The sequence below is a fragment of the Triplophysa dalaica genome, chromosome 16 (assembly GCF_015846415.1).
Source record: "Triplophysa dalaica isolate WHDGS20190420 chromosome 16, ASM1584641v1, whole genome shotgun sequence".
NCBI classification, from domain to species: Eukaryota; Metazoa; Chordata; class Actinopteri; order Cypriniformes; family Nemacheilidae; genus Triplophysa; species Triplophysa dalaica.
In genome coordinates, this window is record NC_079557.1 from 823,334 (window position 1) to 849,084 (window position 25,751).

Here is a 25,751-nt window from a genome sequence, read left to right on the forward strand (position 1 = left end):
ACATTTACTCTCATCTCAAGGGACATTATTTGTGTCTTATGTATGTGAATGCTTACACACACTTACACGCACAAACGCACTGTTTTATGGCGATTTTCCATTTAATAGACTATAATGACATAATACTGTTATATTCTCTCCCCAAACCCTTATCCGAACCCTTAAAAACCTTCTGCAATTTTTCATTGTCAAAAAAGAATCAATCAATCAATCAATCTCAGAAAACTTCTTTCACACAAAATATACAACACAAGCTCTGTTTTGGGGATTTACAATGAGAAAATGTTCATGCACCTTACAGCGGGTTTGATGGTTCTGACATTCACCAAAATCACCTGTAATTCAAATCCATCACAGTTCCCAGACACCCAACACTTCAACACACACACACACAATAATGTGAGGAAAATGAGTCCATGCTGTTGTCAAGGTCAGTGAGGTGTGTAATTGTGCGCTGAGGGTGAGAATATAAACAGTCTTGTGCACTTAATCATGAGCGTTTATCAGCTCACATTACAATAACAAACCAGAAGAAACGTGTTTCATTTACTTTACCTCTAACTGCTCTGTGTGTGTGTGTGTGTGTGTGTGTGTGTAGCACTGAGTGAATCATTGCCGTCATGAGGGCTGGACATTGGGAACACCACCGCCGGCCTGAAGACGCCCGCTAAACATCTCTTTACATTGGCACACATGTGACAGAATGTGACACACACCCATGCAACTTTTATCCCTGACTCTATGAATTGAAGTGATGACTTTGGCATGGACAGAGAGTGGTCACCCCTCACAACAGCTGAAACATTATATTAAGATTTCATCATCCTTATAGTATTAAAACTGAAAAATCAAATAGTTAAATAAAAGTGTAAGTCAAATTGTCAAATGATGCCTTTCAGTTCCTGTGACACTCACACAATACACACACATGTTTTTTTAACAATAAAGTCAAAGTTTTTGCAATCATATAATTCATTAATATTAATCCTTTTCTGCTTTCATTGAAATCTGAGCAGAGAACATATATTATCATGATGTACAAAATGATTTTTTGTGTAAGATAATAAATGTGTCTTATTACATGTGGATTTATAGATTCTCTCTTATTGTTTACGCTTTTGTGCACCTGATCTCTCTCTCTCTTTCTCTTTCTCAGTCCTTCATTGACAGACGTCTTCACATTCATCCATATGACTTGAAATCAGGCTGAACAGACGACAAAACCCCAGAGACAAAGAGCAGCGTGACTCTGGTCTGTCTCTCTCACTCTCTGTTTTAATAAAGCAAGTGAATTAATGCTTCACTTTAGGTACCTAAACAAAGATATTGAAACTAAATACACAAAATATATATTATACTAAGAACATTATTTTTTTATTAGAATCCTAAAAATTGATTCTATATTTACATATGTATAATGAAATAATGTTATGTTAAATATTTTTGAACAAAAATAATAATGTTTTATGCTTTTACACAAAGTTATACATTTATTTTTCTGTGACCTCTTACTCGTTTGGTTTCACTCTGTAGTATTTTTGGATTTGTTTGTGTTCACAGTCATAATCACTACTGACCTTTGCCATCACAAGAATAGAATAGAATCCAGTTTTTCCTAAAACTTTAAATTAAAGAAAAAATAAGAACCATGTTTTGTTTAACTATCACAGACAGGAGTGAGCTATGTTTGATACAACATTTGTACATTTCTTATTTCTTATTTCAAAACTGATGTCTGTGGCCACAATAGCATCAAAATAATTACACAACAAGTTTATTGTAACATCAATAACATCAATCACCGGTCAGACTGCAGATTATAATTTGTTTTAAACTATGATTTGTGTAGTGAGAGCATGATACATTTGTGCTTATTATTTACTGTATAAATATTTAAACTGTGGTTCGGTGATGTTGTCTCTACAATCACGTGCTCTATAAAGCTGCAGGCCATCGACACAAATAAACATGAATTTGTAGAGCTGACTTTTACAATTAGGCCTTTAATAGAAATATATCGCTGTGATGGCGTTTTAATAAGTTCTGTTAAATGGCTCCGTCGAGGCGCGAGAGAATCAGTCAGACTCACCCGAGCAGAAAAGCGCCCGCTGGCTACAGAAAGACAATTTATGGCGGGAGAAACACAGCGAAGAAAATTAAAGCTGTTCATTTTTCAAGACTCTAAATTTTGTAACGATTAATCTGCCCAATTTGATTACGAACTGCACAAATTAAACAATAAAGAGCTGTCTAATGAGGAATTAATTATGGGGCGCGCGGGGTTTGAGGGGCGGGGCCGTTAGCGCTAGAAACTGCGGGGCGCGAGACAAACTGCCGCGCGCTCAATGTGCGGCGGCACTGATAGTGGCTCACGCGCTGATCGTGAAGATGAACCGAAATCAATCGCGCTTTAACCGCCTCATTAAAGTCTATGGAGTCGACCTGACCTCGCGCACAGATGGAAAAGGCGCTCTCGCGGATTTATCGCAGTAATAGTCGCGTCACTGAACTCCTGAGGGAGATTTTCATTTAACTGTCACGGGAGCGCGTGATTAAAAGCCCGAGCGCGTTACCGCAGAGACTGAATCTCAGAAAACCTCCAGGACTAAAATCCCTCAGGAAGAGGCCTTCTGATGCTCGAAACATTTTGATAGTAATATTCATGAAAAAAAAACTTTATAATCCGCATATATTTAAACAGATCAACAATATTAACAATAAGCTATTTATAAGAAAGGCTGTTGATAGAAAAAACATGAACAACTAAAACATGTGTCTAATCTTTAAAAGGTTATTTTTCGATGTTAAATTGCTTGCATTGTAACTCTACAAATAATTGTGATTTTTTTAATCTGAGGCTCCTTTTGTTATTAAAATACAGTAAATGATTAAAGTTCCTAAACTGCAGTTTTGCACACACACACACACGAATCAAGACCAACAAGCGTAAACAATCCAACGTTCTTAAAGCAGATATCATTGACAACTTAATTGTGCAAATGACCACAAACGTTTAGCGTTTAGTCACACATATTTCAAAAGGCTACATACATAACCAACAATACTTGACTGTGTGAAAATATTGTTTCTCTCCCTTGCGTGGTCGAATATAAGATGCAGTTAAAAATGTTTATTGATTGTCGTTGCATGTTAAAACAGCTTTTAAAAAGTCACAACAACAGACAACTTCTTTAAGAAAATAAAAAAAAAAGAAAGAAAGAAAGAAAGAAAGAAAGAGTTCTCACACGGGTAGTTTTGCGGATACAATAAACCAGATCAATTCATTTCAGTTTATGATTACAATCTGATTGTGATGACAATCTTTTTCTCTTTTTGATCACTGAAATATTATACCCGCATTTAAGAATAAATTAAACGACACAACACGATACAAAAACACACCGGTTATAAAAACGGTGTAAATATTAAGAAATGAATGTAAGACTAATGATTTTTATTTGTGATACCCGTGGATTGGATTAAATGTTTTGATGGCGTGTCAGAAATAGATCGTGTCACTATTTGATTTGTTAGCTTGTTATCCGCTTATTAAACATTCCATTAGGTTTCATGAAGCCCTCAGTCACAGATGAAACACGTTACACAGATCACTGACTTGAAATGAGTGTGTTTATTAATTTCATTTCATCTGCAGGTAATTGAGACACGAGCTCGTTCACAGTAATGCGCTTTTATCTGGCCAGAACAGCGCACTGTCACGAGTGCGCGCTTTCAGACAGTTTTGTTAAACAGTGTCACGAGGAGGTCAGCACTTAATTTTCTATTTTTTTTTAATAACTTGTCAGATCACAGATCTTATGCGTTTATGCGCAAAACACGGGTTTTACCATTAAAAAACTAAACTCCAGGATTAAACACAAATTCACAGTGTTTTTTTTTTAAATAAACATGGTGTTTTAGTTAAACCAGAACATTGGACAACTAAACTTTTCAAAGAAATAAAAAGGAACGAAGTTCTCAAAGCATGAGTGTATCTATATTCAGCCTGGTCGTTTTGATGCTATTGATCTCATTCACATGAGCAACAGAGAAAACGTCATCTGTCAATCATCCTTTGAGCGTGTTTGAGAGGGTTTAGAGAGAGAGAGGCCAAACTAAACTGTGGCATTTAGGAGCTTAAATAACCGTAAGGCATTGAGTGGCCCTTTATGCCTGATTGCGCTAATTGGCCTGAAATAGGAGACATTATCTGTAATGATGCCTGCTTCTCTTTCATCTCTCTGCACCAAGAGCATCATGATGTTGCGCTCAGACAGCGCATTCTTCTCTCCTCGAGATGTCCCTTCATTCAAACTCCACAACATTATTGCGCGCGGAAAAGAAGTCACGCAACTGTTGTGCGTTTAAACATGTTGCGACGGGACACGCGTGTTCCACAGTGACACGGATCCTGAAATCGGTGGCCTTTTGCATAGGGCAAACGTCTCCACGGAGCCTTTTAAGTCGGAATTGACAGACTCTGCATGAAAAGGGTTAAGACAACTCTCGCAGAGACACGACAAAGGCTCTTTGTCTCTCGTGCCTGCCTCCAGACGCAGAATCAAAGGTGGAGTTTGTGAAGTTAAACAAAGCTCAGATGCGCATACAGTGGCTTTGTATGGCAGAGATCAGCCCTCATTTGTTGCCGTGAGATTTCAATAAAAACAACTATGGTAATCCCCTTTTCTGCGGCCTTTAAAGTCAAGTGTTTGGCATGCTAATTGCCCCCGACTTTGTTTCCCCCCAAAGTACCAACGCAAACACAACACAAGCAAACAAACAAAGGCAGATATTTACAACTCTGCTACACTCAAGACATCGACGGCGAACCGAGAGAGGCGCGATAATGTCTTTCGTGTGTGTGCGTGCGGGTTCGTGTTTGCGCGGCTCGGTTTAACTGCGCGAGGATCAAACATTCCCGCAGCGCGTGAGAGCGCGAGACTTCAAAGTCGCATCTAATGGGCTGTAAGTGTCTCCAGCATAATGACACATTTATTCCGCTTAAGCGCCGGATGCGAAATTAAGGAAATACTAAATAACTGCTTGCGTGTAATTTTACCAGTTACAACCACAGTTTAGGAAAGACGAGAAGTGCTTCAAGAAAGTAAAGCTCTGGTTTAAGCGGAGAAAATTACAATCAGTAGAAATACATGTCCTGTTGTAATGAGAATGATTTGTGTTGTGCTGTGTGTGTGTGTTTGCAGCTATAGCACCAACAGAGAGGAAAGAAAGAAAGTGAGTTTTTCAAGCGGAATGTCCCGCGGCTCTGCGCTTTGATCCTCCGCTGCTGGCGCCAAAAAACAACATCACCGAGACGCACTAATTACCTTAACAAACACTAAAAACACTAATGACCACTGATTGATTGTATTCAACAATTAGCAGTGCTGGTATTGTGCAGAGACAGACTATAGCATAAAACTTTTAAATCTCAGAATTATGGAAATGTCAAATGTTATGAGTCTCTTTAAGTGCATTTTGCAATATAATTTTCTCTTAACATTCTCTCTTCCAATATCACACTATATGAGAATTTAAGAAATGAATTGAAGCAGAAGCAGGTGGAAAAACAAGCAGACTGTTCAGCAATATATATTTTGCAGCATTCAAAAATAAAATAAAGCACTTCTGCATTGTTGTTGAAAGTGATACCGAGAGACCCAATTTAATTTACTTCATTCTACTCCATAAAGAGCACAGCACTAAAGATTACATAACAATACACAAAACTACAATGCACCCTACATAACAATACACAACACTTTATAACAGTAGCCTACTCAAGAAAGTTCAGAAGAAGCTGAAGCCCCGCCCCGCTCCCCTGTGATTGGATGATGTGCGCGTTATTAGCTCACAGTGACTCAAAGGAGTTAAACACCATGATGCTGTGAGCTTCAAACCCTTCATTACACACTAAACCTTCGATCCGTGAGTCGTGTATGGCCCCGGTTACCGTCATGTCTTCTGAAGTTGTGGATCATTCGCGTGTGGTATTAGGAGTTAAAGGAGAGACGCACACCAGCGTGGATGAAGACGGAGACAAACCGAAGATCCTCCCGTTCAGCGTCGAAGCTCTGATGTCAGACCGGAGACCGAGAAGCTCTACCGGCGGGACATCACAGCATCCCGCTGCAGATTCTCACCGATCGTCGTTCTCGGTGCCGGAGGACGCGCCGGTGCACGCGGAGAGCTCCGAGTGCGCGGAACAGAGCGCGTGGATCCAAAGCCCCCGTTTCTCTCCCAGTAAGTTAAAAACAGTTGCATGCTTTAAAAATGCCATATAACCACATCAAAAACTGTACTGTACTTCAGCAGTAAACTGTAGTTTATTAGTTAGCCTACTTCACTTTTTTTAAGAAGGCTTTTAGCATTCCGTAAAATTTACCAAAGTGAATTAGTGAAATACTATACTTGAACATTTACTGCGTTGAACAAAAACACTATAATATATAATAATTTCATTACAATTTACTGCAGCAAATACTGAATTATAGTAGGCTATAGGATTGTGCATGTGAGTATCTGTGCAGTTCTTATTTCAGAAAAATAATGAATCCTTCATTTAAATAAACCTTAACACTTTATATTACTAATGTTAATGTTTTAAATTGTAACACATTTTAAGATGTACATTTAAATTATATTATAAAATGTATGCAGGCCTATATCTAAATGTCTGCACAACTGTTAATTAACAGGAAATTCAATCAATTTTTTTATTAATTGATTACCATTTGTATTAACACAGTTTTACTACAAACATGATGGTCAAACTGTGGTAACTGTATAGTGAACCGTGGTCAGTTTGTGGCTATAAATACAATGGTTACTTTTATTTAATATAATTCATTTTCGTAAATTTTTATACTTTCCTAGTTCAAAAGCATAAACAAGTAGACATTGAAATCTGAAAGGTCTTACATTGTTGTTGTTGTTGTTATTTCTGTCAGGGCGTCTCAGTCCTCCAGCGTGTCCTTTGAGAAAACACAAGAGCAACCGGAAGCCTCGAACCCCGTTCAGCACGTCGCAGCTGCTCGCGCTGGAAAGGAAGTTCCGTCAGAAACAGTATCTGTCCATCGCGGAACGGGCCGAGTTCTCCAGTTCACTGAATCTGACAGAGACACAGGTCAAGATCTGGTTCCAGAACAGACGAGCAAAAGCCAAGAGACTCCAAGAGGCCGAGCTGGAGAAGCTGAAAATGGCCACCAAGTCGATGCTTCCTCCGGCCTTCGGGCTTTCGGGATTTCCAATGGGCGCTCAGGTGTCCGGATCGCATCACTTCCACAGACACTCTCTGAGCGTGACTCCGATGGGACTGTACACACACATGGGATACAGCATGTATCATTTAGCTTAAGTGACTCTGAATCTCTGCGAGAAGAAATGCTCTTATCCCCTTCAGATTAAAGCGAAGCTGATGCTGTCACACATGAAAGCATCTTTGCTCGAAGGTAAGGTCGGGTGGAAACAGTGCGTTACGTCACATTTGCATTCACAGAAATGCGTTCACGATCCAACACATGAATGTTTTAAAGAACCATAGCATTTAAAGAAACGAACAGCGCTGACTGTTGTTTTACTGACTCCCTTCGAAAGGGAAACTCTGAACTGTAAAATATTGTACATTTGGATGAAAATACCATTTATACTATGAATATATTTGTTAAATAAATTAACAATAAATTGTACTTGCATCGCTCTCCTTGTTTGAAATGCAGAAACGTGGTTTATAGAAATTATTTCAAGACATCCATTACGAAAATTAAGCTTATTGTGGTAAACGTGTGTATTGATTGTCATGCACTTGAAATCTTTCAGCAGGTTTGCCATTAATTTACTGTAGATTGTATTACTACTTAGTAGCCTATATACTTTCCAATTAGTACTGTTTTCAGTTACTGTAATTAAAATTAGAACACTTTGACTTTTGAGATTCAAAATAAGCAGAGACATGCATTAAGCAACACTGCAATAAATTACGATCTTCCTGATCATTTTTCTCTCGTTTTCTGTAAAAATATATTTAAGACTTCTTAAATTACGATACATTTATACATAACAAGAAAAGTGACCCAAGATATTTATTCTTTTTTTACGAAAGAAAAATATATACATTTAAATATATTTACGCTTAACACCAAATTGTACATTAAATCTACATTAAATTACTGGCAAACCTGTGGCGAAATTACAGCAAAGTCTTACAGTGAACGTATTACCACAAATACTACACTGCATGGTTTAATTTGGGTTAAAATGCTTTCATCTGTAGTAAAACCGTGCTTCATTTTCGTAATCCCCGACTGATTTCAGTGTCCGATAATCCAAAACTCATAACCTCAATAAGTGATAAATCTCACCACGCGCTGTGATGAAATATAAAGACATTTTCAAATCTGAATAACACAACAACGCAAGGTTGCCTGTTTGATGGACTCAATATCCCGTAATTAAGGTAATATCAATTAGAGTGACACAGCAAAAGCAAATCATCTCTGCAGAAATAAACGTGTGTGTATAAGTGCCAGAGAGAACATAGGCAGTCTTTGAGTGTCATGTATTTAAACTGTCATCTATCATCATGGCTTCGGTGTATTTCCACAGCTGTTGCTTATTGCTCTGAAACAACCCACTTAGATTTTCTTGGCGCCGGTAGACCTCGAGGAGACCAACATCTACAAACCCGTCACTTGTGAGAAGTTCAAACAAGCGAAGTAAATTACAGATCGGATTTGGGCCTGAAATTACCTTCGACGATTCTACTGCGATGCTCTTCTTAAATGGATGAAATTACACTGTGAGCTTACAGAGACTTGCGAGAGGTTAAACCCATAACCTATCAATAACACGAAGACCAACCAGGAGGAAAGAGACAGAAGATCGCTTTTAACTGTAGCGTTCGTCTCCATTTTACTGCAGCTGCAGCTCACACTTCAATCGCTGCAAAAAAACAGCAACGTTTCATTTTGCTTAGAAAAGATTCCGTCAAGATCAGGGAATGGTGGTCTTTTTGTTCTCAGTGAAAGTCTGACGTTGACTTGAAGACGTTCGGCAGTAATTAATAAAAGCTCTAATGACAATACGATGAGAATCACACGGCTGAGCGCGCGCCCTGAAAGATCTCACAAAAGATCTGAGGGGGATCCGTCCTGCTCCTCACAAGAGGTCGAGCTCTCTCTCTCTTCACGCCCCGGGCTAAAAGGGAAACAAAAGTCACTTGTTTTTATCATCCAAAATATCACAACGGGAAGTTTGCGAAGAGAATCGGCGCTTCATTTCTCTGGCGCCACGTCTGTCATTCTCTCTTGAAGGAAAATGTAAAGAATCAAACAGGGATGGGATTTCAGCCCCCCTCTCGAACATTAGCCGACCCTATTACGTTCTGATAAGAGTTACAAACTACACAGACATACCATGTTACTTTAGATAAATAGAAGGAAATATAACTAAAACTTATATCATTGAAATATTAAAATCCAGGAAATGTTTAGAAGATCTTTAAGAGTTAATCGCGACTCTTGCGCTTTTAACTTTAATAATAATGCAATGAGTTTTAAATTAACTCAATTAACATATAAACATTCGGAGCATTTTAAGGCACAGCTTTTAAACGGTGGAGATGCACATGATAGTATTTAAATGTGGCGAGGGGGCAGATATTTTCTGTAGACATTCTGAGAAGTTACTGTCAGCGTTTCACCAAGAAATTATCGTGAAATTTCAAAGCAAAATGTGTAGGCAACTGATTATTATTTTCTTATATATAGGCTATATATATTTTTCATTTTATTTACTTTTTCATTTAGGCTTAGAATTAAATTACTTCCCAGTTCTGCCCTGCAAACCCACGATGCATTTCTGAAAACATCCAAAAAAACACACTATTCATTAATTAATCTCATTTACATATGTAAAGTCGGAAAGGTATTTTTTCCCAAATTATACAACCCGTTCACTGTGCAATCATTAAAAATATATTTTGAATCAATAAAACCAAACAAAAGACGTAAAAGTCTGAATGAAAACGAGAAATGAACATGCTGCAGCGCCACCTTCCGTTAAAAATGCAGGAAAACATCTGCAGCACATTTAAACCGTTCGGTTTATATCGTGAGGATTATTATCGCCAGTCTGTTTAAACATCTATTTTAACACGCGGGTCTTATTTATACAACCACAGAGATATTAAGAGTTGCAGAAGTTTATTTGACAAACAACAAATGAACATTTCTGCATTTGGCAGATGCTTTAAAGCGATTCAAAGCTCATGAAGACAGCTGAGAAAAACAGAGACTATATAATCTTGCTAACAGTCGTAATAATACTGGAAACTCGTATTTTAGAAATAAAATAAATATCTGTGGTTATACTTTTAGTAAGCGAAACTAAGATTATCATCATTTCTTAAATATTTTTAAATAAAAAAATTATCTAATATTTTTGATGTGCTATTTTAAGCCTTCTCATTAATTAAGGCCTGAAGTAAATTCAATACTTTGTCTACTTGTGCGTAATAATGAATTATAGTTTTTAATCGCGCTCTGTTATAAACTCATTTTAATGGACTCTCCTCATGTTTTCGCCTCTTTACAATCTTTGATTTGGTTCATATCGTAAATGATTCTAAATCGTGCTTTATCAGGAAGCGTGTTAATGTGAATATATGTGCATATAAATGCGCACTGCATGTGAAATATGATTCAAATCTGTATTTATGTTGGATTTGTATTTTTATTGGCTATTCGTGGAACAATACAGTCCGAAAAACAAACCTTTACATTTAAAGATGTTTAAGTACGAACACGGATGTTTGGATGTCAGAATGCTGAACATTATAGTGGCACATCTCAACCCGACGCTGTTTCATGTGTGTCATTTGAAATAAACGGGTTGTTTTCTTAAAAAATAAAAGGAGTTAATATGATGGAAAAAAATATATTTTAATGCTGTGACATTAACTGTTTTTTTTCCAGTAAATGTCACAGTATTAAAGCCACCGGCATTTAAATTTAGGCTAAATAAATAAAATTGGGGTGAATAATTCATTACTAATAAATTAAACATTATTAAACAGAACTCAAAATTAAATCTGAGAGTTCAGTCTTCAAACTCGTGTTAACTCCAAATCTTCAGTCTGATATGTGATGCGTTTGTCATTATGTTTAATTCATCATTTATCAGACCTAATGTTAGTACTGTAATTTATTCATATATGTTCATGCAGTTATTATAATTGTGCTGTTGTCACACAATGAAATTAAATAAAAATAAACAGCTAACCTGACAAATCAGCTAATGTATTTTTCACTGAACAGGAGATCTTACATTGTTTAATAACATTTCTAACTGAATTGCAGTAATTCACAGATTTGTCATGCATTTCATGATAATGGGTTAATCGTGTCTTTCAGAGCCATCTAATAGAAGTCAACTAAGCCTACATTTATATTTAAGCATCTTATGATGTAAGGCTGCTGATGAACTGCCCCCGTAGTTAACATCATGCACAAAAGTCATGAGTTCGAGTCTCATAAAAAAATAATTAAAAAGTGCATACACATGTCTGCATAATTGTAAACAGCATTGTAATCATGTGACATCAACCTAACCCGAACATTTAAATTCTGTCATCGTTTACTCATCCTCATTCCAAACCTGCTTCGACTTTCTTTCTTCTACAGAACACAAGAGAGGATATTTTGAAGAATGTCGACAACCAAACATTGACTTAAATTGTATGAGCAAAAAACACAGAAAAATTTCTCAAATGATCTTCAGACTGAAGATAGACTCATGAAGTTTGAGGGTACAGGTTTACAATCACACGAGAGTGAAATGAACTGTGAATAAATGATGCCTTTATTATACCTTTACGGTTCAGACAGACTCAACTCTCAAGTTAGATAAGAAAACAAACTTCTGTAAAATGAAACTAAGACATTATCATTTATCACACGATCCCAGGAGCTGATGTCCACTGATACAGAGGATGAAGACTAAATAACTTGCAGTGCGTTTTACAGTCGCCAGGTGGCGCTTTATCATCGTGTGTGTCTGTAAACTCTAGTTGATGTACTTTTCCATTAGTTTTCCAGCAGTCATGTAACAGTCTTGAAACCTTTTTTACCATTTGCACAGTTTTAAAACCAATATAACTTTTGCAAAACCACGCGTAGTTTGTGATAAACACAATAAAATAACAAATCTGGTAACTTTACTTAAAACATGGTTAAATTGTGCTTGAATCTTGTGCTAAAGTTCTGATGTTTGTTTAATGGGCTCGTGAACACTTACAGCCATTGACGAGACTTCCTTGACGACATTTCCGGTAGGAGTACAGCGACGCTCTCTCTGGGTGTTGTGTGGATTTTTCGGGTGTGAGAGGAATGTTTTGAGCCACAGGAATGAGAAACACCCTCATCAGTGTCCTGACTACTGAAGAAGTGCTCTCACTGCGTCGAGTGCGCACATTTCCGGAAACTCTTCTGAGCCAATCACGTGAGTTGTGAATGACACGTGACTGAGCACTTTAACAGAGCTGCTTGCAAGAGACTGAAAAAACAACACAAATCTGTTTTACATTGAATAGCTCTCACTGGTAAGACATTCAATGTTATAAAGAATAATTTGGGGAAATTTTCTAAGTAAAATAAATGTTTATATTGTACCCGATCTGTTGATTGCATAGTAGTTAAAACAATTAAAATAGCCTGTTTCAGTAGATAATGGTCCATTTGTTGCCCGTATTCTGCTTTTCAGTCGTTTTAGTCGTTCATCTGTAATTTTGTTTACAATTTGCAATTGCAGAGAAACAAAGACGAGCATGAATACATGCTTACAATGTGGGTTTGTTCTCAGTAACTTCATTATAGTGTCAGCTGTCCACAACTGTACAATACATGTATTCTGAAGTTAGTTATAACTTAAATGACATTTATAGAGTAAAGACACAATGATTGTTAACAGCAGTTCCATGTGTAACACTCAATTGTGCTTCAACAGATGTTTTAAAATCCACTGCAATGAACCGAGTGCTGTTTCAAACTCAGAAAATCCACACACTGCACATAAATAAACTGTCAGTTTATTTGTTGAATGATATAATGTTATATAAACATACAAAGAAACATCCCAAAACGAAGAAAATGAGAGACTAACTCTGTTTTTGTAATGTTATCCATCCATCCTTGATATGTGTTATAACTTATCAAGCTCAGTGTTTCATTATTAAAATGACGGAGTGGAATGATTTCCTGTGGAAAAGTTTTGCTTGCTGGTGGAATGCGCACGCACGCACGCGCACGCACGCACGCGCACGCACGCACGCGCACACACACACCAAATTAATATTGAGAAACATGTCTTTGTGCTATATTAGTGTGTAATTGTCTCTCAGTTGTCATCTTCTAGAAGTTGCAGTCGGTCTTCTGTGTATCGAGGGCTGCTGTGTCCCGTCTCCAGAGCTTCACAGTCATTTGTATGAAACACCAGTTCCTGCACAAACACACACACACACACACACACACACACACACCCCTCCCTCAATAAAAACACAACAAACCCAAACTCATATGTAAGGTCACGGGCAGCTCCACATACCCGATAGCACACGCGGTTAATGATGGTGTAGAGCCCTCGGACTTTTCTCTTCAGGTGTCGGATGCGAGGTCTCTCTCTGCAGTATTCTGTGTGCAGATTCTCACTCACATACATGAAATCACGCAGTTTTGGCATCATACATGAGTTCTGCAACACATCAGGGGATTTGATTGGCTCACACGTTCATGCAGATGTTTTCCAATCACAGCTGCGCAATCTATCCGTCACCACCCCACATACAGACGCATTCTTGAAGGTCAAATTAACGACAACTTGTTAAGAATTTTATATGTAAACTTTACAACCATTTCAAAATTACAGACAGATTTCATGATTAGAACAGTCAGATAACATTCATCCAATAGAACTCAACACATGACCAGCAGACACGCTTATAGTTTCCATTAAAACCAACACAACTGTTACCATTAAACCCGTTGAATCTGTCTGGTGCTTTAATTTAGCCTAAACATAACAACAACATTAAACACTAAACACTCACGTGCACGTCGAGAAACATCTTCGGCAGCATCTCAGCGCACGTTTTCTGTCAGAATTAAAGTTTGACGTTAATCTCGATCATAAACACTTCAATACAAGCGTGCTGACGCAAACACGTTCACTTACAGTGCGATCCGATTTATGAACTTTATCAAGAATATCCATAATCTCCCTACTGAGATCCAGAACGCGCGAGTAACAGGTCGGCGGCGCGCAGCTCGTCAAACACATCAAAGCGAGAAAAATACAGATGAAAGAAACGAGTCTCATGTTTGCGTTTGTGTGTCTCAATAACATCTGCTGAGAGAAACAGACCGAAACTCTCGAATTTAGGGGGAGAGAGAGAGAGAGAGAGACAGAGAGAGAGAGAGGGAGAGAGTGAGTGAGAGAGACAGAGAGAGAGAGACAGAGAGAGAGAGAGGGAGAGAGACAGAGAGAGAGAGAGAGAGAGAGAGGGAGAGAGAGACAGAGAGAGACAGAGAGAGAGAGAGGGAGGGAGACAGAGAGAGAGAGACAGAGAGAGAGAGAGAGAGAGACAGACAGAGAGAGAGAGACAGAGAGAGAGAGAGAGACAGACAGAGAGAGGGATCTGAACACAGCTCCTCGAATTCCCCAAATATAAAGCAATCATCAGAAACCACTTTTATATCAAAACACATATTTCCTGTATTTAAAACACACCACTGAAAACGTAACTTATTTTGGCGAAATGGCGAATGTGCAATAAAAATAAAGTTTTATCATTTTCGGACCAAACGAATTTAAATTTAGTATGAGAAAAATCCTCAGCATAAGTCTTAAATCAAAGAAAACATTTATTTGTTTTTTCAATTAAAAAAAAAGATTAACCATATAGCCTTATGACGTAGTAAAGTATCATTTTGGGGAAAACAATATACATATACAGTTGAAAGAAAAAGTATGTGAACCCTTTGGGCTTACTTGGATTTCTTCATAAATTGGTCATAAAATGTGTTCTGATCTTCATCTAAGTCACAACAATAGAGGAACACAGTCTGCTTAAACTAATACCGCACAAACATTATACGTTTTCATGTTTTCATTGAACACAACATGTAAACATTCATAGTGCAGGGTGGAAAAAGTATGTGAACCTTTGGGTTTAATAACTGGTTGACCCTCTTTTGGCAGCAATAACCTCAACCCAACGTTCCTATAGTTGCAGATCAGACCTGCACAACGGTCAGGAGAAATTTTGGACCATTCCTCTTTACAAAAGTGTTTCAGTTCAGCATTATTCTTGGGATGTCTGGTGTGAATCGCTCTCTTGAGGTCATGCCACAGCATCTCAATCGGGTTGAGGTCAGGACTCTGACTGGGCCACTCCAGAAGGCGTATTTTCTTCTGTTGAAGCCATTCTGTTGTTGATTTACTTCTATGCTTTGGGTCGTTGTCCTGTTGCATCGTCCATCCTCTGTTAAGCTTCAGTTGGCGGACAGATGGTCTTAAGTTTTCCTGCAAAATGTCTTGATAAACTTTGGAATTCATTTTTCCATCGATGACAGTAATCCGTCCAGGGCCTGAGGCAGCAAAGCAGCCCCAAACCATGATGCCCCCTCCACCATATTTCACAGTTGGGATGAGGTTTTGATGTTGGTGTGCTGTGCCTTTTGTTCTCCACACATAGCGTTGTGTGTTCTTTCCAAACAACTCAATTTTGGTTTCATCTGTCCACAGAATGTTTTGCCAGTAGTGCTGTGGAACATCCAGGTGCTCTTTTGCAAACTTCAAACGTGCTGCAATGTTTTTTTTGGACAGCAGTGGCTTACTCCGTGGTGTCCTCCCATGAAGTCCATTCTTGTTTAATGTTTTTCTTATTGTAGATTTGTCAACAAAAATGTTAGCATGTGCCAGAGATTTCTGTAAGTGTTTAGCTGACACTCTAGGATTCTTCTTCACCTCATTGAGCATTCTGCGCTGTGCTCTTGCAGTCATCTTTACAGGACGACCACGCCTAGGGAGTGTATCAACAGTGCTGAACTTTCTCCATTTGTAGACAATCTGTCTTACCGTGGACACATGGACATCAAGGCTTTTAGATATACTTTTGTAGCCCTTTCCAGCTTTATGTAAGTCAACAATTCTTGATCGTAGGTCTTCTGAGAGCTCTTTTGTGTGAGGCATGGTTCACATCAGACAACGCTTCTTCAGAACAGCAAACTCAAAACTGGTGTGTGTTTTTTATTGGACAGGCCAGCTTTAATCAACACATCCAATCTCATCACATTGATTGGACCCCAGGTTGACTGATTCCTGGCTCCAATTAGCTCTTGGAGAAGTCATTAGCCTAGGGTTTCACATACTTTTTCCACCCTGCACTATGAATGTTTACATGTTGTGTTCAATAAAAACATGAAAACGTATAATGTTTGTGTAGTATTAGTTTAAGCAGACTGTGTTTCTCTATTGTTGTGACTTAGATGAAGATCAGAACACATTTTATGACCAATTTATGAAGAAATCCAAGTAAGCCCAAAGGGTTCACATACTTTTTCTTTCAACTGTACATCTTTTATGTATTTGACAGTAATATTTGACTTTTTGCATTTATACAGTGTAATTTATGCATTAGTGTAGCACTTGATTGACAGCTGTGTGTGTGTGTGCTTGCAGGTGTGTATATAAAAAAAACATGCATCACAATTCTGCATTTAAAAACACTGAAGGAGCAATAAACTACAGGCAGTCTTTTGTGGGGTGTAGCCGTCACGTCTGTTGTTGTGGAGCGACACTGTTCTTCTTAAAGTTCAAATAGTTTTGTTTCTTTCTGCGCGTGCGTGTTGTTTGCGTGTTCTCGTGTGTGCTCGCTGGTGAAGAGCAGCGGAAAATAAACAGTGGATCTGTGGAGATGTGACCCTCTTTATTTGGCCACGCCTCCTCAATTTCATCAGCCGCCTCCTCTGTGATCTGCAGCTCTGGCTGAAGAGTGAAAGATGGAGTCTGAGGAAACTCCTGGACCTGTTTGAGTGTCTGCTGAATATCAGGAACATCTTCAGAGCTACTGACACCAGAGAAGAGCTTGACACCAAGCTTCTGACGCTTCTTTATAAGCCTGAAAAATGTAAACACAAAAGACCGATCTGAAACTCATTAAAATATCTTTGTAAATGTAAAAAAGAAGAATACTATCGGTTAAAAATCGCATTTGTTGTAAATGGGCCTTTGAACATGTCTGACCTGTCTCTCTCTCTGTCGCTGTGGTGAGGAGGGCGAGACAGATCACGTCGCAGTCCGTCTGCCAGAGAAACGCAGGCTCCTGAATCACTCCTACAAACACAAAACACGTCACATACAAACATGTAACTGTGCCACGCTGAGTGTGTGCGTGTGTGTGTTTTACCCTGCTTTGGGTTGTAGTACATCTAAGAGTGACAGCAGTTCTCCTTCAGGTACTGTAGGCAGCAGGAGACGCAGGACCTCATGGAGATCAGGAATAGTGATCTGAGCCTGACTGACCAACACTGATGACAAATCCAGATCCTAACACACACACACACACACAGCAAGATAATGCAAAAGTCCAGATAAAGAGAGAGAGAGAGAGAGAGAGAGAGAGAATGACCTGTTGACAGTACGTGTTCAGTCTCTTCAGCTGGATTTGATCTCTATGATACTCCACGGTTTGATTTCTCCTCAACACTCTGATAACACACAGACACACATAAGATGAGATGTGCTCTAATGCAACCACCCGCCAATGCATGTGTGACACGGACATCCGGTGATCATGAAGGTCAGATAACAACAAACTCACCTGTCAGTCAATCTCTGTGTGATGTGCTGACGCTTGTAGAGCGCCTCCTGTAGGAGATCAGCGATTCTACGGTCACGGTCCAATCCAAACGCATCATCACCAGAAGCAGCAGAGCCCCGCCCCTCCAAACACTTCTCCCAAGCTGACTCCTCCTCCTGAAGCTGAAGCTCCGCCTCCTCTAAAGCCTTGAGACACACAGACTGTCTAAATATAACAACTGTTGGAATCTCATTTGAAACGATGACAAACACATCCAGCTCATGATCACCTCTGACAAACCAGACACAAGCATGTGTGTGTGTGTACTCACCAGACAGTGTGTGTGTACGATCTGTGTGACATCACTTGAGTTGTGTAGCTCTTGCGTGATGAGTGTGTGTAGTTTGAGCAGGGCGGAGTGCGTCTCTGTCACTTTCGCTGTTTTCTCTGCGTGTTCCCACTGCAGCGCAGCCACGAACGCAGCCACACGCTCCTGACACACACGCGTCTGCTGCTCCTGAAACACACACGCTTCACTCCACTCCTGACACACACACACAGGCCATTTCTCAACATGCGTTCTTCAACTGTCAAAGTCTGGTTCCAAAGCTCACGAACAGAGGACGCATGAAAGGACAAGGATTAGTTATCTATATCAAGGATGCATTCAATGCAGCCATGCGTGTTTACAGAACCCACTTAAAGTCCAACAAGTCGCTCCGGCGCATTCTTACCCTCTGTAGCACGTCATTCTCCGTCTCTGTGTGCTGCAACAGCTGCATTCTCTCCTGCATGCTCCTCTGAAGGTGTTTCGGTTCCATGACCTCTGACCTCCTCTGCAGGTGAACGACACAGATGTTAACCAGAGCGTCACGTCAACTCTGTTCACTCCAACAGAACAGTTTTTCGAAGCATTGGCGGTTCATTGAGCCTCACAATAGTTCCCCGGAAGTCACTAGCAACGCAAAACAGACTGACAGAGATGAACTTTTACGTTTTGGAGTTGTTTAATTAAATAAAATAGCAAACATCACTTCCTGGAACTATCTGGAGGAAATAGCAAACATCACTTCCTGGAACTATCTGGAGGTCCATGAATCACGCTTGAACTTCCATTTGTCGCGACTCTCTCACTGGCTCTGGTGTTAACTTGACTGTCTTTACTGCTCACGCCCTCTATCTCAATCTACACTCACCTGCATCTCTGAGGTGGTAGAGGTCACGGCGGGGTCAGCCAGGGTCACGGTGGGGTTATCATGTGGCAGCACGAGACAATGATCCAGACAGCACGCAGCCTTCACACACTCCAGCTGAACACGCAACCAGTGCTCATGAGAGAGAGAGCGCTGGGACGCACACACACAACTGACACACACACACACACACACACAGTAAAAGCATCTATTCGTTATTGGTGTATCTATGATTGTGTGTTTGATTGTATGTGGGTGTGTGTGTCTATAGTGTATGTTTGTGTATTTTGTGTATGTTTGAGAGTATGTTATGTGAGTTGAGTGTCTTAAATGTGTGTGTGAGAGTATGTGTCTTAAACTGTGTGTGTGTGTGTGTGTGTCTTAGTGCCTGGGGTGTATTTTGTGTATATGTTAAACTTAGTTTTTGCAATAATTTTAAGATGTTGTAATTGGAGTTATCTATAATAACCTGGGTTTGTGTGTGTTTTGTGTGTGTGTGTCAGACCTGCAGTATTCTCTGAAGGCGTCTCTGATGTTTCTCTGCTGTTGTAGTTCCTGTAGTTTGATGTGTTGGATGCAGCTCTGAGCGGACTGAAGGTCACACACATCAGCTTCGCTCAGACTCTGCAGTTTCTCGTGAAGAGCGTCTGTCAGCGGGAGGAGGCGTGCAGCTCCTGGACACACCGCAGACATGTGAGCCTTCAACTGAGCTGATGAATCCTGAAGCAAACCTACAGTCACCTGCTCACAGAGAGACGAAACCTTATTAATCACATGATCATTCATGTGACGCACATAACAGCATGATGTTGTGTGTGTACCTGTTGTACACTGGCTGCAGTTTGTTTGTCCAGGTGATAAATGAGTTCTGAGAGTTCAGTGCTTTGATTCAGCAACAGTTTGGTCCATTTCTGCAGATACTGACCCACTGTGATCTCAGACACTTCACACAAACCCTGCAGCTGAAGCCTGTGTCCAAACACCTAAACACACACACAAACATTACAAACCACACACAACACGCATAACACGGTTCAGCAATGACACACACACCATCTCTGACAAGAGCCGTCGTCTCCTCTTGATGATGTCACAGCGGATGGCTCTGCACTCGCGGCTCATGCTGTCCTGTAAATCCTGCTTCACACGCAAAACTTCCGACTGAACATCAGGAAACTGCTGAAACACACCACACGCTCTACACACACACACGAGAGAGAGAGAGGAGTGATAAGAGAGAGAAGTGGTGTCTGATGATGTCTATCTGTAAATACTTCTATGTAGTATGTTGTAGATATGTTATAATGCCAAATGAATATGCAGAAGTTGAAGTATAGTATGAAAATAAATAATAGATGTTGTCAGAGTATGTAGTATGAAGTGTACCCGTCTGTTTGTGTGCTGCGGTCACTGATGCCGCTGAAGGTGTCGTTTATAACAGCCTGAAGGTTATGGAAACTCTGAACGAGGAAACGCCGCTGTGCGTGTCGCTCCGCCAGCAGAGCTCTCTGATTGGCCAGAAGGACATCAAGCACCTCCTCCAGGCTGTCCTGGAGCCAGAGACACATGTGTACATAACACATGACACTTATTGTAACATCACACGCATATGTGTCACCTCACATCGTTAGAGTGAAGCATGCTGGGTAATCACCTGACAGTGTTAGAGTGAAGCATTCTGGGTAATCACCTGACAACATTATAGTGAAGCATTCTGGGTAATCACCTGACAGCGTCAGAGTGAAGCATTCTGGGTAAACAACTGACAGTGTTAGAGTGAAGCATGCTGGGTAATCACCTGACAGCGTTAGAGTGAAGCATGCTGGGTAAACAACTGACAGCGTCAAGAGTGAAGCATTCTGGGTAAACAACTTACAGTGTTAGAGTGAAGCATGCTGGGTTATCACCTGACAGTGTTAGAGTGAAGCATGCTGGGTAAACAACTGACAGCGTCAAGAGTGAAGCATTCTGGGTAATCACCTGACAGTGTTAGAGTGAAGCATGCTGGGTAATCACCTGACAACATTATAGTGAAGCATTCTGGGTAATCACCTGACAGCGTCAGAGTGAAGCATTCTGGGTAAACAACTGACAGTGTTAGAGTGAAGCATGCTGGGTAATCACCTGACAGCGTTAGAGTGAAGCATTCTGGGTAAACAACTGACAGTGTTAGAGTGAAGCATGCTGGGTAATCACCTGACAGCGTTAGAGTGAAGCATGCTGGGTAAACAACTGACAGCGTCAAGAGTGAAGCATTCTGGGTAAACAACTTACAGTGTTAGAGTGAAGCATGCTGGGTTATCACCTGACAGTGTTAGAGTGAAGCATGCTGGGTAAACAACTGACAGCGTCAAGAGTGAAGCATTCTGGGTAAACAACTTACAGTGTTAGAGTGAAGCATGCTGGGTAATCACCTGACAGCGTTAGAGTGAAGCATGCTGGGTAATCACCTGACAGTGTTAGAGTGAAGCATGCTGGGTAATCACCTGACAGTGTTAGAGTGAAGCATGCTGGGTAATCACCTGACAGCGTTAGAGTGAAGCATGCTGGGTAATCACCTGACAGTGTTAGAGTGAAGCATGCTGGGTAATCACCTGACAGTGTTAGAGTGAAGCATGCTGGGTAATCACCTGACAGTGTTAGAGTGAAGCATGCTGGGTAATCACCTGACAGCCGTAGTACTGTAGCAGGAGTTTGTCAGCTGTGTTTTCCTGCAGTTCTCCCGTTATCGTGGCCTCCTGCAGCTCCTCGCCGAAAATTTTGTGAAGCTCAAATCTACGCCGCAGTGCCTGCTGTCTCTGCGCCTGCGCAGATGCGTGTTCGTGTCTGGCCATCAAACGTCTCTGCAGACAGCGCTGCTCTTCCTTATGAAGCTTCTCCGACAGAGCTCGAACCTCCGCCGCGTCCTGACATGACGCAACACATCAGAAGGTCAGAGCAGCGCGTCCACACGTGGCCCGCTGGACGAGGCTGATGCACAAATGTGTTACCTGGTGTTGTGTTTGATGAAACAGTCGCTCCGCGTGTGATCTTTCTGACGCGTGGGCACGTTGTTGTGATTCCATTTCCTCCTGTGTCTCTAGATTACAGCGGGCAGCGAGCGTTTCCATACGAGCCACGTGCTCCTCCTGCACTTTTCCCTCCATGCCCACGATCTGTCCGTGCACGACTCCCAAAACACGCTGCTCCGCCTGCGGGCTGAGACGCCCCGCTGACCCAACACCACGCAGTAACACCACCAACAACCCTTCATACATCTGCACCCGCGTGTGCTCCACCACAACCATACTGCGCAACCGAGTGGATATGTTCAAACTGAGAGAGAGAGAGAATGAATAACTGATTTTCTTTTCATCTGGATTCAGTGGATCAATATCACACACCTGTCAAGCGCATGGATCATGTTTTGTGAGTCCTCTAACATCATAATGTCCACAAACTTATCCTCAAATGCTGCTTCCTGATTGGCTGACTCAGTGATGTCACATATCCCTTGGCATGGCCCCGTCTCCTCACAGAAGCTTCTCCTCTAGAAAGTAAGAAAGTTTCTTTGTGAGGAAGCTCATCACAATAAAACCACAATTCGTAAATAACAGTTTGACTTTAACAAATTAACACACATATGTACACACACACATAGTGTAGTAAACTGACTCTGTGCTGAGTGGATTTGTGCAGGAGGACGTTCACAATGCCAACACTGACAGACAGCAGCAAAACCATCAGGAGAAATGAAGCTGTAAAACTCAGAAACAGCACAGCGCCATCCTGAAAACACACACATCAGCCGGTTACATATGTGTTTACATTACATTTACATTTAGCAGATCTTACAAACACACTAGGAAACAATAAAGCAATGTGTTTTTTTGTGAGTTTTCCAGTGGTTGTGTGTTTGAAAATGTAACAATCAAGTTGAGACATCTTAGTGGTTCTCACTAAATAAAGACTCATAAATCAGTCAAATCATGTTTGCTTTTACATTTCTATAAATGCTTCCTTTCTTTAATGACATGCACATGTTTGTGTGAGAACTTCATCTGTGAAATATCAAATCTGTCATGTAGTCGTTTAATATAGTTACTGTGTGTTTACCTGATGGGCCTCATGAAGTATTGTCAGAGTGAAATTAGCAACAACAGGACCAAACAGATGAATGTCATTCTGAAATCACACAAAACATTTATTTGACTGAAACCGTCGGAGAGAGAGTGAGAGAGAGGGTGAGCGAGAGAGAGAGAGAGTGAGCGAGAGAGAGAGAAAGAGAGTGAGAGAGAGATAGAGAGAGTGTGAGAGAGAGAGAGAGAGAGAGAGAGAGAGAGAGAGAGAGAGAGAGAGAGAAAGAGAGTAAGTGAGCGAGAGAGAGAGAGAGAGATAGAGAGTGTGAGAGAGAGAGAGAGAGATAGATAGATAGATAGATAGATAGATAGATAGATAGATAGAGAGAGTGTGAGAGAGAGAGAGAGAGAGAGAGAGAGAGAGAGAGAGAAAGAGAGTAAGTGAGCGAGAGAGAGAGAGAGAGAGAGAGAGAGAGAGAGAGAGAGATACCTGAGTAGCATTGGAGAAAGTCAAAAACGCTGGAAGAGTCAAAAGCTGCTTTCTGTTTCCTTTAACACTCAATCTGTACACAACCACATACTCAGAGCCCGCTACACACACACACAAATCCACACACAAACACACACACAAAGCAATGAGTATGTGACCTAAAGCCAACTAGAGAAAAACACTAAAGGGTCAGAGAAGAGAAAACATCATATAAACGAGACAATGACGAATCACTAGTGCAAAACAACACACGCAACAACACATGTAACACACATGTTTCATTTCACAATGACCTTTACCACGCCTCATCCAATCAGACTTCACAGTCAGTTTCTAACGTGTAAAACAAATACATCTGATGTGTAGGTGTGTGTATTTGTGTACCTGGCAGTGAGTCTGTTTGGAAGGTCTGGTATCCTGTCTCATGTACACTCCCATTGGTCTGCAGAAGTGTGACATCAGAGACGGCGTCGCGGATGCAGAGCTGTGATAGGTCACTTCCCTCAGCAGGATTCGTGATCACTAACATCACACTCACCTGCGATCCTCTTCCTGTTTCCACCTGTAACACAAAAATACACACATACACTCACAACTGAACAATCAGCACATGTTATGTGACATTTTGAGCAACGACTGACTGTGAAAATCTAAATAACCAAATGTCTGGTCTTCTGTCCTATACACCCCTGGTGGTGTGTAACACAACATTCTCTGTAAGGGTCAACAGTTCTGCATTTGGGGTGAATTCTTTCCGACCTTCTTTCTGTTTATAATACAAATGACCCATTAACAGTAGCAGTGGATTAATGTTTAATATTATTTCTGTAACAGAGACTTTAAGGTATGTGCCTTGATAAATATTAACCACAGTTTAAGTGTGACAACTAGCCCCGGTGTGTAATGACTAAACAGTAAGATTCTAGATGTCAACAGCTGCAACAAACTTCACAGTCATGTGCTCATGAGATTCATTTCTTGTTTAATGCAGGAGAGATCAGAACACACACACACACACACACAGTGTCTGTTACACACCTGAGCACACTTGTGGAAGGTGAGTCCAAACGCTGGCTTCACTGCGTTCTAAATGTAAACACAGTTATGATACAGGAATCATGGGTAATATGAAACATGACATCACAGGCTGGTGTTGTGTGGTGGTTAAAGTGATAGTTCACCCAAAAATTCTGTCATAATTTGCTCACACTCATCTCATTTCGTACCTGTATTAATTATAAAAAGACATTTGTAAGAATGTTAGTAATTTTCAATTCTGAGACATCATTGACTGTCATAGTAGGAAAAATTCAATGGTAGTCAAAGGGGCTCTAAACTGTTTGTGTTCCTAAAATGTCCTACAATGGAAGTGGTTGATGTGACAGAACTGAAAATTGCTCACATTCTTACAAATATCTTTCTTTGTGTTTAACAGAACAAATACATTTAACCTGAGGGTGAGTAAATGAGGACAGAATTTGTATTTTGGGTGAAGTGTCCCTTTAAATACAACAGCATGTAACCTTTAAACATGTCTCTAGTACATTTGTTTAAAACGTCTGTTGTGCTGTAATTGGAGATACACAATTCTTACTGATATTTAATGTATAATCATCTCTACGTTTTCCAATATAAATTCAATTATAGCATCAACAATGAAATGTCTTATTATAATGATGGATTTGATGGATGACTGTGTTGCTTTTACCTGAGATGGAGTGTGTCGTGTGTTTCTGTTCCTCCAGGAGTCTACGGGGGCCACATAAGAGATGCGGACCTGAGAGGAGCCACTGTTCGTCTCTAAAACACAACATGTTGTCAAGAAGTTTCTATCAGCTTTGTGAGATTTTATATTAACAGGAGTTGAAACCTTTTTTGCACTGGATTTTCCCCACATCTTTGTCCTGATCCGGATCGGATGTTGATCTGTCAACACGTGCAGCATCTTCAGGTCGCGCGACAAACAGGAATGCGCTCACAATCAAAAACCGACACATTAAAATACAAAACGGCTAATTTTCTTGCGTCTAACGATGTATTTTCATCACACGAGCGTTTACGCCTCTCTAAATAAAATCACGTGATAAAAAAGAACATTCGTCTTTAGTAACATGTTTGTAGAAGAACGCACACAACTGACCATTTGTTTTGTTATT

At 40.3% G+C, this 25,751-nt stretch overlaps 4 protein-coding genes across 6 annotated transcripts in view; 1 reads left to right on the forward strand and 3 right to left on the reverse strand.

The window, feature by feature from the left end:
• The window catches only part of stx18 (syntaxin 18), a 22,343-nt gene extending 15,291 nt beyond the window's left edge, over positions 1–7,052 (reverse strand). The window contains exon 1 of one of the 2 annotated variants that reach the window (XM_056769191.1): positions 6,922–7,052. Coding sequence is in view for 1 of the 2 variants with exons in the window: in XM_056769189.1 (XP_056625167.1) it covers positions 5,954–5,959 (6 nt within the window). In the remaining variant the exon portion in view is untranslated. Of the gene's footprint in view, positions 1–5,953; positions 5,997–6,921 lie in introns of those variants that run through there. The other variant, XM_056769189.1, reaches the window with a different exon arrangement.
• msx1a (muscle segment homeobox 1a) lies at positions 5,955–7,698 on the forward strand. The gene is made up of 2 exons (XM_056769192.1): positions 5,955–6,243; positions 6,951–7,698. The coding sequence occupies exons 1-2, from the start codon at positions 5,958–5,960 to the stop codon at positions 7,355–7,357; spliced, it is 693 nt and encodes a 230-aa protein (XP_056625170.1). The 5' UTR covers positions 5,955–5,957; the 3' UTR covers positions 7,358–7,698.
• A 5,370-nt stretch (positions 7,699–13,068) lies between these two features.
• Positions 13,069–14,491, reverse strand: LOC130438210 (cytokine-like protein 1). The gene is made up of 4 exons (XM_056770042.1): positions 14,227–14,491; positions 14,102–14,146; positions 13,600–13,746; positions 13,069–13,494 (listed from the first exon to the last, which is right to left on the reverse strand). The coding sequence occupies exons 1-4, from the start codon at positions 14,395–14,397 to the stop codon at positions 13,393–13,395; spliced, it is 465 nt and encodes a 154-aa protein (XP_056626020.1). The 5' UTR covers positions 14,398–14,491; the 3' UTR covers positions 13,069–13,392.
• Positions 14,492–16,296: 1,805 nt separating this feature from the next.
• Positions 16,297–25,751, reverse strand: LOC130437923 (limbin). 2 transcript variants are annotated; one of them, XM_056769593.1, is made up of 22 exons: positions 25,466–25,751; positions 25,304–25,395; positions 24,634–24,681; positions 23,980–24,157; positions 23,596–23,696; positions 23,143–23,211; positions 22,684–22,815; positions 22,431–22,576; positions 22,038–22,362; positions 21,714–21,953; positions 20,434–20,597; positions 20,101–20,245; positions 19,869–20,030; positions 19,553–19,788; positions 19,051–19,219; positions 18,589–18,690; positions 18,186–18,398; positions 17,876–18,060; positions 17,684–17,762; positions 17,462–17,601; positions 17,299–17,388; positions 16,297–17,173 (listed from the first exon to the last, which is right to left on the reverse strand). In XM_056769593.1, exons 1-22 carry the CDS (start codon positions 25,590–25,592, stop codon positions 16,828–16,830), a joined length of 3,489 nt encoding a protein of 1,162 aa, XP_056625571.1. In that variant the 5' UTR covers positions 25,593–25,751; the 3' UTR covers positions 16,297–16,827. The 2 variants fall into 2 exon arrangements, with proteins under 2 accessions (XP_056625571.1, XP_056625572.1); XM_056769594.1 differs by having other exon boundaries at positions 22,702–22,815; positions 25,466–25,749.

Bases quoted from the DNA above. Each gene is read 5' to 3' on its own strand.
- msx1a (XM_056769192.1), top strand. From the start codon at position 5,958: ATGTCTTCTGAAGTTGTGGATCATTCGCGTGTGGTATTAGGAGTTAAA. The intron at 6,244-6,950 runs GTAAGTTAAAAA...TATTTCTGTCAG, and splicing joins AAGCCCCCGTTTCTCTCCCA to GGCGTCTCAGTCCTCCAGCG.
- LOC130438210 (XM_056770042.1), bottom strand. From the start codon at position 14,397: ATGTTATTGAGACACACAAACGCAAACATGAGACTCGTTTCTTTCATC. The intron at 14,147-14,226 runs GTAAGTGAACGT...TAATTCTGACAG, and splicing joins TTCATAAATCGGATCGCACT to AAAACGTGCGCTGAGATGCT. The intron at 13,747-14,101 runs GTGAGTGTTTAG...GATGTGTTGCAG, and splicing joins AGATGTTTCTCGACGTGCAC to AACTCATGTATGATGCCAAA.
- LOC130437923 (XM_056769593.1), bottom strand. From the start codon at position 25,592: ATGTGTCGGTTTTTGATTGTGAGCGCATTCCTGTTTGTCGCGCGACCT. The intron at 22,816-23,142 runs GTAAACACACAG...GTGTGTTTTCAG, and splicing joins TACTTCATGAGGCCCATCAG to GATGGCGCTGTGCTGTTTCT. The intron at 18,691-19,050 runs GTGAGTGTAGAT...GTTCACCTGCAG, and splicing joins CTACCACCTCAGAGATGCAG to AGGAGGTCAGAGGTCATGGA.